The sequence below is a fragment of the Sesamum indicum genome, linkage group LG9 (genome assembly GCF_026168435.1).
Source record: "Sesamum indicum cultivar Baizhima isolate 11 linkage group LG9, ASM2616843v1, whole genome shotgun sequence".
NCBI lineage: Eukaryota > Viridiplantae > Streptophyta > Magnoliopsida > Lamiales > Pedaliaceae > Sesamum > Sesamum indicum.
Window position 1 is genome coordinate 16151444 of NC_142665.1, and position 13823 is coordinate 16165266.

A 13823-nucleotide genomic window follows, 5' to 3' on the forward strand; every position below is an offset into this window, starting at 1 on the left:
CTTTTTTAAAAAAAATAATTATAATTAATTTTTAGAAAACTATCTAATTAAGGGTATGATTATCACATTTAAAAAATAGTGTAACGATATCAGTAACTGTTATTTGTAAGTGTAGAGGGTCTTTTTTTTTTATATTAGTATAAATTTATCACTTTTAAAATTAAGTTTTTGTAAAAATACATTTTGATGAAAGCTATAGCTTATAATTTTTAATCCGTCTTAATTTTTTTTATTTTAATTATAGTTATGTTCATTAAACGATTTTTGTAATTCGATCGTTAACCTTTAAAAAAGAGGTTCATTTTTTTTTAATTTAACTATAATTTACATTTTTATAATTAATTATAAAATTATTGTTTGTTTTGTCATAAAACATATATTTCGTCGACAATAACTATGTAATAAATTAATTTTTGTAAGTATGAATTCTCATAGTTATTTTATGCATATAAGCAAATTTCGTGATTTTCTAGCTTATGGATAAATCTATTTATTGAAAAAAAACAAACATAAATGATATTAAGTGTAATTTTTTAAATTATAAAGAATTTACGTATAATTACATCAAATCTTGAAGAAAGTTGGTTTAATTATTCCAATTTAATGTATATCATAGTGAAGGAGATAATATTTTGAAGTGATCCCAAAATTTGATATTCTCAATATTGTATTCTGACTTGGACTTAATAATTTTAATATTATATATATATATATACGAATAATTATATTTTACGAAGAATATTAAATCATTCGACTCTCATTTTGAAGCTGCGCTGAGTGAAATATTTATGGGTTCTAATATTTTTTTACATGGAGTCATTTGAATTCGTCTTTTTAAATTATTCTTTCAAATCCAAATACAATTTAAATTGCATTTTACCCCTTCAACTATATTATATTTGTGATCCACACTATAAAACCAGCAAAAGATAATATTTACCTCTTATAGTCCGCGGAACGAATGGGTGGATAGTATCACTTTTATGTGAGTTTTTTTGGAATTTATTATTTATTTATTTTAGTTAAATCGATCTATTGACTGAAATAATGAATTACTCATTGTTCAATTTATTACAATATTGATGTGATAATGTAATTACCGCTTTTATATATATATAAAAATAAAATATTTACCTTTTAAAGTCAACTTCAAATACTTTTTAAATAAAAAATAATTAATTCAAAATTTTAAAAATGAAGCAACACATGAGAGTAATAGATACTCAAAAGATAATTACTAATATTACTTTAAATTACAACTACATCCCATGAGAGGTACGTATTAGTGCAGTATTTTTCAGGAGGTGTTTGTGTAAGCTTTGCCTTTGAATAGAGGGTGTATTTGTGATTGTAACTATAACATTAGAGGGTGTAACTGTAATTTCAAAAAAAGCAAGGAGCTTTTATATATTTTGATTTAATCTCAGGAGGTGTCAATGTAATTTACTCTAATTTTTAGTTACCAATAATCAACAACTACTATTAAAATAGATAAATAATTATTACTAAAATAGATCGACACTCACATATTGATGAAATTCGAACTTATAACATCGTAGTCGTACTCGTAAGTACTTTGATGGAAATGTGATATGTGATATGTATTTATTAATAAATATAGCATGTCATTTTCCATAAAAATATTTTTCAAAAATTTCCACCTCTATATTTCCTTAGGTAGGGAAAGGCCACCAAACCCTAGAGAAAAAGAAAAGGCAATCAATGATAAGAAAACATTGCACATTCTCTATTTGAATTTTTTGCATCAAAATATGTACCATTTTATGGGCAATTTGAAATATTTCACATGAATAATGCTTTTTTTTTTTTATCTAATTGTGGTAATTTATATGTAATGATTTTTTAAATTATAAATTTCTAAATGCCTTTTAATTATTAAGCACTTGAGCAACATAAATATTATAGAAAAAATTCATGTAATTATCCAGAATGATTGAGTGTTTGCTAGAGTTCTTGATTTTAGAGGAGTCACAATTTGTAGATAAAGTTGAAATTTGTAGCAAAATTAAAAAAAAAATGGGAAATAATTTCTGGGTATGTCACGAAGAACGACTTTAAAAAATAATTCAATTGATAAAACGACGATTTTAATCTCGTTTGTTATTACGACAGCCAGTAGTCAAAACCACGTTGAATTTATTTAGTAGAAAAAGGAAAGCAGTTAAAAGCATTCAAGGGGTGTTTGCGACACTGTCTAAAATAAGAGCTTATTAGCTTATTATTGAAAATAAGTTGATATGAGTGTTTTTGATTTTATAATTTCTGGTTTTGAACTGTTTGAATTAAATTGATTTAAACAAAAAGTTATAAGCAGCTCCCTATTAATTTGTGCGACTTATGGATAAAATCGTAAATATTAAATTATTTGTATAATTTTGAGTAAAGGGTAAATTAGAACGAACCCTTATAAGGTTTAATATAATTACAAATACTCTTTTTGTTGTTTGAAATATTTTCCATATACCCCTGATTAAAATGATTGTCTAATAATTAGTCCAATCTGTTAGTCTCCATTAGCTTTCATCCTTTTTTTTTGTGTGAATTGACCAAAATATCCTTGTGGACTATGAATTATAATTTTATTTGTTTATTTTTTTAGTTTCTTTTACGGACTAAGTGGATATTTTTTTACAATTTTTCAAATTTTGTCCTCCGCCTCTTCTTTTTTATTTTCTTAAAAAAAAGAAGTACAATAAGGACAAAGTTGATAATTTCATACGTCAATTCATGAATTAGATATTTTCATCAAACATCAGAGAGGTATTTATAATTTTTCAAATAATAAAAGAGTATTTATAATTATGTCAAATATCATAAAAGCCCGTTATACTTTACCATTATTAAATTATGTACATTAAAATGTGAAGGTTTCTTAGTCTAATATGAAAGTTTAGTTGAAAATTAAATTACATTTTGGACGTAATTTAGATTAAAGGTTAAAACTTTGGTTGAGATCAGATGAAAAATATCCTAATTTTAGAATCCCACTTTTCATATTATATTTTTCTATATTGGAATCGGAATATGTTAGAAGAATTACAATTAATTCCAGAAAAAAGCTCAGAAAATGGTAATCTTTTTTAAAAATAAAACTATTAAATTTGAGTAAATAAAATGTAATTTCTTAATTAAATTTGAAAAGAAAAAATAATTCCTTTATTCTTGTTCGTGTCAAGATGAATATATATATATATTTAGAAAAAGGAAAAATAAAGCATTTGTGGGTCCCACGCCTTTTTAAATCAATTTTTAATAAATAATGAAAAAAATTAAAAATATATATTATTGATTTGTGGGTGTCGTATGAATCTTTTTTTTTTTTTTTTAATTTTATCACATGTTGGAAATGGAAATAAAGGTGAAATTATTTCATTTTCACAAGTTTTTTTCTTTTATTTTCTGTAGACATATTTTTTAAAAACAATTTAATTATAAATAACAATTATTTATTAATATGTTTTAATTCACAATTAATAGATTTTCTTCCTAAGCTCAGGCCTCATCAACTCCATTTTTTTTGGGTTAGAATAGTAATTTTAATATTTTATTATAATCATATTTTTCTCTCACTTTACTTTTCACGATTTTTTTTTCTCATAGATTTTCATATATATAATAAATTCACAATTATAATTTATTTCGTCTCTCACCTTATCTCACGTTTCTTTTTCTTGCCAATTTATTTCTTTCTCCTCAACTCACAACTTTTCTTTTTCTCTTCATCTCACACCATAGTTATCTTTTATATGCTTGTGGAAACTGCATACGACAACGACTATTTAAAATGAAGGGATAATAACACATTTTGTCATGAAATTTGATGTAATTACACATAAATATCCTATGATTTAGGAATTACATCTAGTACTCCTAATGTTTGCTTCTGTCTAATAAATAGACACAATCCGTCCGTCAAAATTCAACAAATTTATTGAAATTAGCAAAAAAATTGAATAAAAAAAGTCTATATTTACCTCCAATTGATTTATTACTGGCCTATTGCGGGTTAAATAAATATTTTCTGACCATATTATTCTATATATCTTTACACGATAATGCATATGAGATGTATATATATATACCCTTATAAGGGTATTTTGATATAAAAAAAAATTATTCACCCATAATAACGAGTAAGTCAACTGAAGGTAAATATGAATCTGCATTAATCTTTTTCGTAAATATCAATAAATTTGTTAAATTTTGAGTTAATGAGTAAATTAATTTATTAGATAAAAATAAATATCTACGAAATTAGATGTAATTTTTTAAACTACAAAAAAATCCAACATCATATTTAAAAAATAAAAAATAAATAGTATATTTTAGGCCCTTTTAAGTACTCTCTACATACGATTTATAAGAAAAGTCAAAAAAATCCTTTTGATTTTTCAACCCTTTCAAAAGAATACCAACATAAAGAAGGGCAAAAATGTCGTATAAAATAATTGCATCTCTATAAAAACAAAGTAGTAAAAGAAAAGTCGATTAACAATGTTCGGAAACACACACAAACAAACAAAAACGTAAATTACAGTCATTTTTATTGAAATTTGTTATAATTATAAATACCTTTTTATTATTTGAAAAATTATAAATACTTCTCTAATTTTAACGTTCGTCTAATAACGAGCTCATTCCATTAGCAATCATTAGGGTTTCTCCAATTTTTATGTTGAATTGACCAAAATGCTCTTTTAAATTATAAATTGTATATATTTTAAAATTTTCTGACAGATTTTTATGGACTAATATACTCTAATTAACTACGTCACCTACCATCAATTTTTTTTATATATACTTTTAAACCTTTTATTAAAAAAATTCAATAGAAGTAAAGTAGTAATTTTCACATTACCGTCTATGGGCGATATAATTATTTTTTATTTGAAGGGGGGTATTAATAATTTTTTAAATAATAAGACAGTATTTACAATTATACTAAACCTCAGAAGGAGTCGCTGTAATTTATTTCAAATCAAATTATTTTTGTGAAATATTATATGTTCATATATGAATTTCTATCAATATGATGTCTCCATTAATAGGTAATCTGTAAGTATTCTATAAGTGATATATGATGTGATGAATCTCGTATTGACCCATAAACGTAATTTGAGTCGAAATCAATCCTGTTTGTTGGCGCTCTCATTTCCATTTTAAAGTGGAACATATGTATTTTTAATTTTAAATAGATTTTTATGTAAAAATGAGAATGTGTTTAGATTAGTTAATAAAATTGTGTTTTGTATGAAATTGTAGTGTCAAATTAATATATTAAATGAAAATACATATAAACGAATATCTTTTCACTTTAATTACTATTTCAAAAATTTTAAATTAGGAATGAAAACACAAACAAACATTATTAAAAAAAAAGGAACATAGAGAAAATATGAATTAATTTTCTTGAAAAAAAATATTTTATGATTTTAACGCAACAAAACTAACTGAATGGTATCATGTCGTACGACCTAATTTTTCAAAAGTAGGAAATTTGATACTTTTTACCCAACAAAAATAAGTAACAGTATCATGTTGAATCTTTGAACATGGTGCTGTCCGAAAGTAGAGAGAGTTTAACCTAGAAAAATTAATTTGTGATGTTACGTGGTGTCATGTAGCAGACTGTTTTTTCTAGCAACGGAATGAATATTTTGTCCGTCTGACATTGTAGGTTACATTGCCTCGCCTAAGTAGGATTGCATTATAAGTCTAAGGCCCATTCGATATGCCAACATCTCGCGTTGATCCCGCACGGCATGCCCAATATGCTTCCTTATCTTTCAGTGTGGCTTCTCAAATTGCCCATAGTGTGGCATTGCCCCACGATCGCTCATCTTAGCCAATAGACCGCCGCACATGGTTAGAACCCAATAGCTCATGCTACGAGTTGGTTCACGAGGCATGGGGTTCTTGTCTCGATCACGCATTTCAACCTAAAGGTGTTGACCTTGATTCCCGCAGCCCACAGGGCAACCTTGTGCTCATACGGAACCTCTCGACCGCTTTCTTGCCCAACGTAGGCCATCCTGGCCCTATGATGCTCGTCCAATTCCCATACCTTTTGACGACTTTAAACGCTCATTTGAGATGCCTAGAGCAGACCCCCAAGAGAATGCTCATTTAGTGCCTCACTGCATGGGGAGGGTTGGCTGGAGCTCACCAATGCATGTCCCCCTCTTATAATAGGCTTAAAAATATTTTTCCTTGTTCCATCAGTAGATACTGAAATGGCCTAGGAGCACACCTTTTTCCGCATCTCCCCATCCAACATTCAAATCACATGCTGCTTGAACCGTTACGTATACGTAGCTTACGATTTCTATATCACAACCCTAGTGTTTCAGCCCCTCCGATCATCCATCATTGAGGAATTGCCCTCACAAATTCTATCTCGGCACTGCATTAGCAGACTGTGAACATCATCATCTTTTCCTATTCTATCAGAACCGTTTAACTCTAAAACATCTTGGAGGTATTTCCAATATACCAAGGATCACACCACTGAAACAATTATGTAAATATTCAAGGATAAAGCAATCTACTTCACACATTTATCTCCTGCTCACACGCAGGGTGGCGCCCGACCGTCGCCCTTATATCTCCATACTCAAACGTCTATGGAATGATTTCATATTTGGCAGATAGCATCCTCATACATCAAAAGCTCCCATATGAACAATATTGCAATCTCTAGTCGTTAAGAGTCTCTGCTCACTAGCTGTTTGTGCACTTGCATGCCGCCCTGCATCCCCTAGCCGCCTGACGTCCTCCTCGAGTCACTGTGGACCGTCTTGGCTAAGGTGCGGCCATTGACACGTGGGATGTGATCAATTGTTCATGATACGAAATATCATCTGGTACAATTTTATAAATTTTACATTTTTATTTCAAAAATTGTCATATTAAGGAGATGAAGTTTTGACCTTGTACAATCGATATAAGATGCGTGCAAATATCATCAGCCCCTAAATGAAACGCTTCAAACGACACATTACATTACTCTCGCAAATAATGCCAAATGATGTGATGTGTGACGTGGTGGTATCCCGTGGCACGGTGTATTGTCTACACTAATTTCATGAGCATCATAATTTTATTTTAAAAAAATGTGTTTGTATAAGAAATGAATATACTGCTATCATAATTTTGAAATAAATTGTCAATTAAAAGTTAAAAGATATTAGCTAATACTTGAGTCCAAATTAAAGTTTGTACCAAAGTTGTGCCTTATCCATTTGTGATGGAGTGATCCAAGATAACCACAAGTTTTTTTTTTTTTTTTTGATCGACTAATTCGATCAAAAACATATTCAAGTACGATAGTTAATAGATTCATATCAAAATTCATGGTGTTCAAGTCTGAAACAAGTCACATGCAACACACTACATACACTCAATAAATACAAAAAATTCAAGTATGCAAGTACAAAAGCTTTCGGCCACTACCGGAAAGGTTTTCATATATTTTTTTAACATCAAATCTTCAAAATATGGATACCATATTTCAATATGATAAATAATTTGCTCCATAAAATCGAAGAGGATTATGCATCCGATTGAAGACCTTTGGATGGATATTCAAATAGAAAAATCAGAAAACAATCTTCATTTTTAGAGATGGCAAACCATTTCAATTTGCAAATTCAAAATTTATATGAAGAATATAGTATCAAAATAATTAAAAGGAAAGCAATGGTTACTTCACAAAAGATCTAAGTGCTTTGTAGATTTCCTTACAAATAATACAATAATTGGTGCATTTTAAATTACATTTAATTGATGAATGATGTCTTAGTTCAGTGTTTGAAATTAAGAGAATGTTTGTAAAAATTTTTATTTTTAAAAAAATATTTTTTGTAAAGGAATGTCGAATTTGTAGGTATATAGCAGAGAAAAGTGGGTATTGTTTGTAAAAAAATGAAAAGCAGGTAAAAGTTGGATTGTGTTTGAAAAAAGTTATTTCTCAAATAAACTTAATTAATTAAAGATTATTTCGTTCTTATTAAAAAGATACTATCTTTTGCTTATTATTTAACTTGTTGTTTGTCAATAATAATTATTTTTTCACAAAACATAACAAATTTTATTTTGAATAGTATATTTCATATTTAATTTTTTAAAAATATTAAAAAGTATATATTTAATTTCATAATGCTCCCACTAAGTAATATAATTGTTGATTAACTTGCTGATTGCAAAAAATATATATTTTATTAATTAATCAAATAATAATATGTGAATGAAATAATATAATTAGATGATATAATAAATAAATATAAAAATTTTAAAATAATAAATATGTGAAACTGTAAATTTAATTATTATTAAATTATTCAAACTATTTGAAAATTTCAATATCAAATTTAAATATATAATTTTAAAAATAAATTAAAAACGGTAAATTTGGAATAAGATTATCAAATAAGGGTATAGTAGTAAAGAATAAAGTTGAATTTATTTACAAAAAATCAAAGCAGCTAGAAGCACCCTTTTTGGTCTAAAAACGTTTTTCTTAGCCGTTTGAGAAGTAGAAGTTGATATTCCAAACACTTCAAAAATGCTTTTTGGGAGCCAGAAGCTGAAAAGCGCTTTTCTGAAGCGCTCACAAACACTCCCTAAAGTTGAGGTCCTATGAATAAACTCAAGTCATGGGTTCCCGTCTCACTGGACATGTGGTATTGGTTTCACAAGTTTGAGATCATGATTTCGAATTCAACCGAACGTGTAGGTATTTGTCTTACCTTATGTGAGTGTTTGTTTTATTTTATACGAGTTATTATAAATTATTTATAATTATTGATATATTGAATGAATCGAGAGTTATCATCATTATAATTTATTTTTATATATTGGCTGAATCAATATAAAGTTAAAATAAAAATTACATTTAAGTGAGGGAAAGGGTATTTGTTAGGTAGATAGAGCTCTGTCATTAAGGTGTTTTGCTCTGTGCATAGCCAAATAGCACAGCCACCTTCCATGCCACGTGGCATAGCATGAGCCCCCCCACCCTCTGTATTAAAACGCCCATTTTCTTCCTGAATGTAGAGTAGAGGTTCCCCCTTGGAATAAAGAGCACGCTATATATTACGTAGAGAGATAGATAGATACACCCACACCTATATATCTACCCCTCTCCCCACCCCCACCCCCACCTCCAGACCATCCACACCCCTCGGACCAATCTAGGGTTTTTGCAGAAGATTTAATTTGTTCGAATTTTTAGGGATGGCGAAGAAGAGGAAATCCGACGCGACGCGGCTGGATGAGGTGGATCGAAGCATGTATACCTCTTTCTGCAGCGCCGCCAACTCCCTTTCCCAGCTCTACTCCCAGGCTACGCACCAGCAGCGGCTATCCTTCCAGGCCGGCGAACGACACGCCATGGTTTGTCTCCTTCGGTTGCCCCCTCTTTTATTTCGTTTTGTTTGACGAATTTTCGTGGGTTTCGGCGTTAATTGGTGCTCTAGTTTTATGGGTTCTTTGTCTTAGTCATAAACAGTTGAGTTCGCATGAAATGGACTGAAGGAATTGGGTTGATTCACGCTGGTGTGTGTGAATTTAATTAAATGGATTTTTTTCAATTTATCTTTTTTTTTCCTTTGGTTTTTGTTATGCTCTCGTTCTGAAGGCTAATGTTAGAAATGGATTATGGTGTGTCTATGATTTTTTGGTCTCCGGGTTTTTTGTTGTTCAAATGACTGTTGGAACTACCTCATGCTTGTTTTCTATATGCATGACATAGGATAATGTGATTTATGCAAGAACTGATAGCTCTGAGTTACTTTGCTTTAGGATTGCCTGAAAATAATTGATCAGGATTATTCTTCATCCTCTTTTTTTCCCATGATTGTAGGAGAAGCTTTATAATTGGATCTTGAGGCAGCAAGAAGATGGGGTTAGAGTGATGACTGGCGATATATTCGCCTACGTGCAGGTTTTTCCTTATACAATAATTAAATTTGGTGATTCTTAACTTGAAACATTGATTATAGATTTTTCATGCTTCTCTTGTTGACAATTATGTGATGTACATTGTGGGGTTTTTGGTAATACTTTTCGTTAGGCTATTTGTATGTCTTGATTCGGGATAACATTTCATATGATTAGTTAGGAATACATTTTAATTATATCAATTTCTGTTGGTTTATGTTCTGTGAGTTATCTCATTCTCGTTTTTCTCTATGATGCGTTCAGTTCTGATAAATAAAATGGAAGTCATCAATGATTCAGGAATGTGATTGTGTAAATTGATATGTTAGCCTCATAAAGCTTCTATGCCTTCACCACCATTTGAAATGAATGGTTGTTTTAGGGCATTTACTCAAGTTTCTTGAAGCCTATTCTATACCTTGTGAAATTTGAAAACATTTTCCAATGCCTTTACTCGTTAGTTCTTATAAACTCTAAAGGTCTCAGGACAGCATGGAATTGCGACTATAAACTGGTACGTTATATTTCAGTCCATGTGGATACAAATACAGAAGGGATTGGCTTCAGTGTATTTTTCTGTTAATAATATAATCACTTAAGATTGTGTATTTGTTCTATGTTAATAAGCTATATGATTTGATGAGTGAGTTTCATGTTGGTATTTGATCTTGTCTGCCAAGTGTTTTCTTGTTTATGACCATACGTGGATTATGTCTATTTTGACTAAGCTGTTGCAGTTTTTTGTAGGCTAATCTGTGTCCTATATAGTCAGCATTCACTCAAACTGTGGGACTGACACTTATGGGATTCATATATTTTTATGTTTAAACTTACATCTCCTTGTGTGTGAGTCTTAAGTTTGTGTCAGAGATGTATTGAGAAATGGTCCTTCTGTTTTTTCTTCCGGCTGCTTATTATCTTTAATGAGTCCCTTTCTGATTGGACGTTTTCTTTAGGAAGCATACAATCCCTTTTATGGGATACTCCACGACATTATGAGACAATTCATATTTGTTGCTGCAATCGTCCCATCCGTTGTTGTGAAATAGAAAGTTTCATTGCACTCATTTTGATGTTAAAAAAGTTTTTAAAAGACTTCTTCACTTGTGGTTTATGCCCTAGGGGAACCTAGTTGGTTGTTTGTTTTTTGTATTTTTCAGCTTGCATTTTCCAATTACCCTCAGTCAGCAGATTCAATTTATTTAGAGATTTGATCTTCACTTAAACATACCATGTGCGAGTAGTAGTTAGGATTTAGGACCTGTCATGGGATAAATAACTACGGTAATCAGATTTGGGTGGTTGTCGGGACGGGAATTGAGGGGCTTAGCTATTTAATAACTTACAACTCTTCCAAAATGTTATGGCAAATTGTATTTCCTATTCTGTTCTTTGGCTTTCCAGGTAAATATGTTACGTTGCGCTGGCAACCCACACAAACCCTTTCCAGAATAGCCCAATTTTCAAGGTTGGATGGAAGGTGACAGGTTCATTTGGGACATTTGAAGGCTACTTGCACATTTTCTCATTCTTCAGCCCCTTCGTGTTCCTATCCTCCTATTTCTTCTTTTCTTTTATTTTGGTTTTCCTTCCTCTCTCTCCCTCTCAAGAAATAATAGCAGAAGTGATCTGGAATGGAGGACCTGGCCGTTTGAGATCATAGAGTCTATAATGCCAATTTTTTGAACTCCTTATCTTGGGGCAAGCCGGTTTTACTTTTCATGGTCTCTCACTCTGTTGAGCTTAGTTTGATTGACACTTTGCTGAACCTAAACTCTGAATTGTTGTGATATCTGTTGGTACAATAATCAAGATGTGATCAGAATAGTTTTATCCATTCTTCTAGCATTGGGAAACTGTTCTTTGTTAATGCATATGGAATGTGCTTGGAAATAGAAAACAAGTTGTTGGTGTCTGTACATGTGGTTTTCATAAATGACATACTCCAGTTGGAGGAGAGGGAAGGAACTTATTGTGAAGTTTCTCAATTTCATTAATCTTTTAAGGAACAAAGCCTGGAAGGTTTAGTGACAGAGGCAATTGTTCTTTTTCTCCGCATATTGACATGTGTGTTAGAAATTTGTCATCTTTACTAGCACCTTCTGCAAATCATGTATTTTTCTCTGTCAGTAGATGGGTCATCTATATTGTACTTTATCCATTTTGCCTCTACACTTCCTGGTTTGCCACCTTGGTTCTGATTCCCTTTTTGTCTTTCTTTACAGAGAGAATACTAAATTCATAAACCATCGCTCTGACACTTCTGGTCTTATGACAAAATCGATATATTTGCAGAATGAACTTGATTATGGGACAGAGGAGCCTCCATCATCCCCTAGGTTGCCATTCCAACATCAGCAACAGTCGCATACTGCAATGCAGACAACCCATTCAGGAATTCCAGTATCTTCTAATGCTTTTGGTCCTGCAACTGTTGGACAAGGACAACGCTCAGTGAACTCAGACCAAACAAAGAACTCTGTTTTCTCCAATGCGCTCTCTAGTCCAGTTCGTCGTAGTCTCCAACACTATCACTTGTCACAGGGCGGTCAATATGCAAACAATGCTATGCGGGGCAATGAGAATACTGTTAGCCAAACCCGAGATCCCAATCCGCCCAGTTCTAACGATACTTCAATGGATATGCACGCAGACAGCCCTGGCCATGATTCGCCCTACTGAACTGTCTGCATTCTAGAGTCGAAGAATCAGTAGTGGAAAAGAGAATGCAGCATGTAGGTGAGGTGGTGGTATAAACAAAAAGAGTAGGCAAAGGTGGAAGTGTAAAGAGGTTGGTCGTCCATGAAGTGTGGAACGAGCTTTAGGGACACCTGTTGATATATCCCAACGGAAGGTTTGTGTAGTCTGAATGGATTGTGAAGTGCACCCGGTTATGGCTTCTTTTCATGTTTATATTTTATCTAGTATTGTTCTTATGATTTCTTATTTCTCATCAGCCATCATAGTATTCTCTGTGTGGAACACATTTCTATATATTGTTTAATTGATTTGATTCCTCAGGTTGTGTACTTATGCTTTATGATGTTGGATTTAGTTGTGGTATGGAGATGAATTATCATGCCATGTGAAATTTGGTTACCATTAGATGGGGAGGTCTCAACTCTCAAATTTGGTGAAAAAATGAATGTGTAAATAGGGACGGACCGGATGGTCAACATGCCCAGGTGGTCGGGCTGGGCCGTACCAACTAATTTTGGATTGGCTCAATAAAAGTTGGGTTGGTTCTGCCACGCCTGATTGGGACGGGGCTGGTAATGGGCCGTCTCAAACTAGGATCGGCCAACCTAGTGGCTCAGGATCGTTTGGTTTTAGAATAGATATGGATCGAAATACATAATATGTAATATTTTTATTTTACTGCGTAATACTTACATTGAAATTTAGTGATTCTCATAAATTAATATAAAAATAATAAAAAATAATGATAGGGAAAATACAATGACATAACCCCAAAGGACATTTGTGTGCCCTTTGGAAATGACTCCAACGCCTTTCTTAGAGCAACCAGCCCTCCCCAAAAATTTGAATTGTCAATCATTGGTCTCAAATTTATCGAATGGTTATTTAGATAACACATGGCTCTGTACATTTTAGAACGGTAAATATCAATTGATACACTTTTTAAAATATGGTACTTATTACTATTAGATCGTACTTCGCAATCTTATAATCTTGACCTCAATAATACTTTAAGTATATGAGAGTCTTAGTTGAGGGTCATTCTAGCAAGCCTAACATTTTGTGTGCAGGCGAACTATTACTAGTCCAGCTTGGGATATTCATTCAGATCCATACTTCAAATTATCGTTAGGTCGAGATCAGCTCTAGGTAGCTAAGGATCT

General features: G+C 31.4%; 1 protein-coding gene across 1 annotated transcript; it reads left to right on the forward strand.

Annotated features, from left to right (window-relative positions):
- The first annotated feature begins 9071 nt into the window (after positions 1–9071).
- On the forward strand, positions 9072–12980 carry LOC105178309 (uncharacterized). Its single transcript, XM_011101767.3, has 3 exons — positions 9072–9414; positions 9884–9964; positions 12256–12980. Exons 1-3 carry the CDS (start codon positions 9256–9258, stop codon positions 12640–12642), a joined length of 627 nt encoding a protein of 208 aa, XP_011100069.1. The 5' UTR covers positions 9072–9255; the 3' UTR covers positions 12643–12980.
- The last annotated feature ends 843 nt before the right edge of the window (positions 12981–13823 follow it).